At 44.3% G+C, this 5,000-nt stretch overlaps 1 protein-coding gene across 1 annotated transcript in view; it reads left to right on the top strand.

Moving 5' to 3' along the window:
- Positions 1-5,000, top strand: part of LOC106810683 (sodium channel protein 1 brain-like) — a 15,133-nt gene that overhangs the window by 1,347 nt on the left and 8,786 nt on the right. The window contains exons 3-4 of the mRNA XM_014814112.1: positions 3,393-3,515; positions 3,864-4,052. Of these exons, the coding sequence (XP_014669598.1) occupies positions 3,393-3,515; positions 3,864-4,052 (312 nt within the window). The remainder of the gene's footprint in view (positions 1-3,392; positions 3,516-3,863; positions 4,053-5,000) is intronic.

Below are 5,000 nucleotides of genomic sequence, written 5' to 3'. Positions count from 1 at the left end.
TTCGCTCCTACCGTCTCAGATTCTGTTCGTAACCTTCTGGTCGCTTTTAATCCAGCTAATATCACAAATGAATTTTTTTATTTTTAGTTCCTCGGATTGTGGCATTGTTTCCCCGCAGTTTTCCAGATCATACACGCAACTAAATGTAATCGGTTCCCCTGAGTTGATGTTTTCCATAACTGGTTAATTTCAGATTCAAAGTTATATAGAGGCGAAGATGAAAACGTGTTGTGTGGTAATATGTGTTTAAAACTTTCATTTTCACACACACAACAAGAATGCCCAAATGAAGCCGTCCGGCTATATAGATCACCTCACGCATCTAGTTTCTCTACTGGCCGTAGATATTATTTACGCGCCCTGTTCACGTTTCGTTTACTTCTATGAAACATGTTCCTCTTCACCTTTCTCCGTTATCACTTCTTTTCACGTTCATCTCCCATCACACTTCTCCCCCTCGCACCTTTCTCTGTTATCACTGTGCACCCCCTCACATCACTTTAGGGTCTCGCTTCCCGTCACCTTCCTCATGTACACATATTTTCCCCTTCACCGTCCCTCGCGATCTTCTGTCCTGTTATTCGGTGAGGTGTAGTGTATGTATGTGCACTGCTGACGAACATGGCCAACCCGGCGCTGTATTTCATCCCTCTGTGTAGTGTCTTCTACGTGTAGAAACTGACCGGTGGTGCTTTGTCGTTGTGGTCGTCGTTCGGTGTTCGTCTGTCTGTCGTCGTGTGTTTGTCGTTGCGTCTGTTACATCCAGGTCGCGTGCATATCTGTGCAGAACGGGTACGTGGGCTTGTTCACTTTGGAATTTTATGGCTAGGCGCAGCAGGAGATAATGCATCGCACTACCACGAGACTGGCCTAGCATTTCGATTAAAAAGTCACACGTTCATTTCATCCGCATTCATTAAGCGGTTTATTCGTTATTCGTTTTTCTGCATTATTCGTTATTTGATCGATTTCGCATTTTTATCGGCTCTACGGCGAAAACGGTTCTCGTGTCGCTCAATCTAACGCCATCTATCGGCGAGACACGCTATTAACTGTCATCGTGTACAGCATTGTCGACTGGTAACGGTGTTTGCGTGTGAGTTCGCGCATGTTAATGTTGATGGAGCTCATCATGGGTTTCACGGCCTGTGCGCGGGTCGGGCGTATGCATGCATATCGATATGCGTAGATAGCGTATGCGTTTTCATCGACGTCGAATCGAAATTCGAACAAGAGAATGAGGGTTGCTCCGCAAGCCGCGTTGCCACGACTTCTAGGTCTTTGTCACGCTTCGTGAAAATACCACCACGATGGGTGTAAACGCTTAAACGGGGGGTGTTTTAACATGGATTGCATCAGCTGCTGGGTACTCTGAACTTTTACCTAATACGAGCAGGCAGCCATCTTGCACGCACTTACTCGACATTCCCCTACGTAAAAACCAGGAACACGTCCTACCAGTAGGTGGCGCAACCTGCTAAGCTGCAAGTTCCAATGGGGTAGTTCGTCTGATGGTCTGATGAGCGGTCACTGTCTCCTACAAAACTGTAACCGTATTGAAAATTATATGTGTAGGTAACCTGGTGGTATTTTTCATGAGGCTCGCCAAGGCTTTATAAACCGTATCAACAGATCCTGCTGATAACTTTCATTCTTTTGTTCATTGCATCGTTGGTTTTATATAACAAATGCCATATATATAATATATATATCGATGTGCTTGCGACATAGAATGCGTATCGTCGCTTATCCTATTGTGTGCAAGGCTTTAGCCACCCTAGCTCTACTTACACTATAACCTCCATTGCATTGTGTAATGCATTGAAGTCTATATAGAGAGCTATAATAATTCAATGTCATGTAGGCTGGCACCGTGCCTTGCCGAGGTTTGCTGGCTAAATCGTGTTCTCATAATGTGTCGAAGATGTGATAAAAATGTTGAATAACTATATATAAAGCTTAACCTCTGTTTGCGGTACACAGTAATTAAATTAAAATATTCGATTTTGGTATGATTGACAGGTTTTCGTTTCGTGTTATTAAATTTGAAATTTTGCCGTGTGACGAGAAGTAAAAGTGTGAAATCGGACCTGTAATTTTATTCTTAATTCCTTTCACGATAACATAAACTATATAGGTAGCTAGACATTGCCTACTGGTCTGAAAGCTTGTGATGATCCTTTGGTTTAAAACTGAAAGATCAAGTTAGCAAGTTGAATGAAATCTGCCAAAATCATCTGGAAATTATTCATAGATATCAAGCAGCCAACCTGACAAAGTGATCGGTCACACAGTTTGCATGACATTGAGAACTAGTTTCAACGTTTCAATATGTTTTCTTCTTAGATAGCGTTTCTATATAGCGTCGTCTACTTATAAAAACGTGAGCTGTCATAAGCTAGCGTTCTCTGTTAAACTTTCAAATGATAAAAACGCGAATTTATCGATTTTAGCCGTGACGCCGTAGCAATAACTGCGTAAAAGGCGTAAAATTGTACGATCTTAATTATTTTCGAGTTGTGTTTGTTTATTTCGTTTGATATCACCACGTAGTACACAGGGCGTAGACAGCTGTTGTTACTATATGATCTCGCAATGAAAAGAATCCTATAGTAACTAGAGCTAGTATGTAGTACTATAGAAGACCTATACATACGCCTCTGTCACAGACACTCACACTGTGAGGTCTCCGTGTGGTTTGTGCATTTCTGCACTGAACCTACTAGCCGTAGAAACCGCGTAACTGCTATACCGGCGAGATGGACATTGTACAAGTTTGTTTTCTAAGTATAATTTCAGATATTCATACAAAAAGCTCACGTCCTGCAGAGCATGACAAGGTCGCCAGTCCTTCCCACAACGCACTGCGCCAGCACCACGTTCACCATTGTCTGTCATTTGAATTAGATTATTACTGGAATGCCAATGGCCTTCGATATCAAATACATAGTAGTGTTAGGACACCAGAAGTTAACAAGGCTACACTGCACTGCACTGCCTTGTGTTATTGTACTAAGTGGAATTCGGGGGTACTGGGTTACTGTTATTGTAATGGGTTTATCAGAACAGTATATGAACTATATTATCATCATCAAGTCACGTTTGCAAACGACTGTAATTAATCGTACAACGTTACACAATCAACATGACGACAGGTTATATATATAGTTCATTTTGTTATAATTATTATAATTTTTTAAAATGTTTTTCGTTAATACGCCAGCAGGATCATTTAAGCTAATGATTTATTTAATTGTTTAATTTTATTTTAATTATCACCCTCGGGCGGGGGTTGCTTGCGGTGCAGTGTAAGGGGGGCGATGTGGCAAGCGGGCGTGGCGGCGGTGGTGGTGGTGGCGTCTACTGATGTGCTGCCGTGCTGACTGTTGCAGAATCGCGTACAGGCGCACTTCTACGACTTCGTGACGAACATGAAGTTTGAGGTGTTCATCATCACCTGCATCTTCATCAACATGATCTTCATGGCCATGGAGCATTACCAGCAACCACCTCAGGTGCGCGGACGCCACCAGCGTGTCGAACAGCTGCGAGAGAGCGGGGGACTGCAAGAGGGGGTGGGGGACTGCAAGAGGGATGGGGACTGCAAGAGGGGGTGGGGGACTGCAAGAGGGGGAAGGGAATGCAAGAGGGGGCGGGGGACTGCAAGAGGGGGGTGGGGAACTGCAAGATGGCGGGCAACTGCAAGAGGGGGTGGGGACTGCAAGATGGTGGGCAACTGCAAGAGGGGGTAGGGAATACAAGAGGAGGGAGGCGTCCGGATGGGGGTGGAGACTGCAGGAGTGGTGCGTCTGTAAGTGTCTGTAAGTCACACACCGTGTGATGCTGGCTTTACGCTGTTGCAGGTGCGGGACATGCTAGAGGTCGTCAACATCGTGTTTACTGTGATATTTACTGTGGAGTTTATTCTCAAGATCATCGGTCTTCGCTGGTACTACTTCGTCATTCCATGGAACGTGTTCGACTTCATTGTAGTTGTTGTGTCCTTGCTAGGTACGTTCAGTGATCAGCATACGGTGTTCGCTGCACTCATAGTAAAATAGTCAGTTCATCCTTGCGTTTTTTTTCCTGCTCATCTAACGTATTAAATTTATCAGTTACTCGGTCATAATGTTTAACGCCTCCAATCAGCTCTTATCACGTGTGTTAACTTATAGGGATATATATTTGAATGTACTCGACTTTTTTCTATAGTATGAATCGACAGAACGTAACACACGTTTTGAAATAAATTACAAGGTCCTGGTTGTGACAATATAGCAACAGAGTAACATAATAGAAACATCGTAACATATACAGTCGTGGCGATTGGCACTATAGTAGAAGCCATCATCGCAATGCTAGCAGAAGGTAATAGCAGTAGCAACACCAGTGGTAGCAGCAGGCAGCAGCAGTAACACTGACAAAAATTGTAGTTGATGACTATTGTGCTGCTGTGAAACTTGTTTACTATCATTTACTAATACTGACCTTCGTCTCATCTCTATGAAGAATTTACCGTACAGTCTTGACCTCTGTGACACGTTGCTGACCTGTGCCGTACACACACACACACGTTACTGACCTGTGGCGTACACACAGACACGTTACTGACCTGTGACATACACACAGACACGTTACTGACCTGTGACGTACACGCAGACACGTTACAGACCTGTGACGTACACACAGACACGTTACAGACCTGTGACGTACACGCAGACACGTTACTGACCTGTGACGTACACACAGACACGTTACTGACCTGTGACGTACACGCAGACACGTTACTGACCTGTGACGTACACACAGACACGTTGCTGACATGTGGCGTACACGCAGACACATTACTGACCTGTGACGTACACGCAGACACGTTACTGACCTGTGACGTACACACAGACACGTTGCTGACATGTGGCGTACACGCAGACACATTACTGACCTGTGTGTGGTACACACACACACACACACACACACACACACACACACACACACACACA

The sequence above is a fragment of the Priapulus caudatus genome, unplaced genomic scaffold (genome assembly GCF_000485595.1).
Source record: "Priapulus caudatus unplaced genomic scaffold, Priapulus_caudatus-5.0.1 Scaffold463, whole genome shotgun sequence".
Taxonomy (NCBI): domain Eukaryota; kingdom Metazoa; phylum Priapulida; class Priapulimorpha; order Priapulimorphida; family Priapulidae; genus Priapulus; species Priapulus caudatus.
Note: the sequence above shows the minus strand (reverse complement) of the source record. Positions and strands in the feature narration are given on the sequence as shown.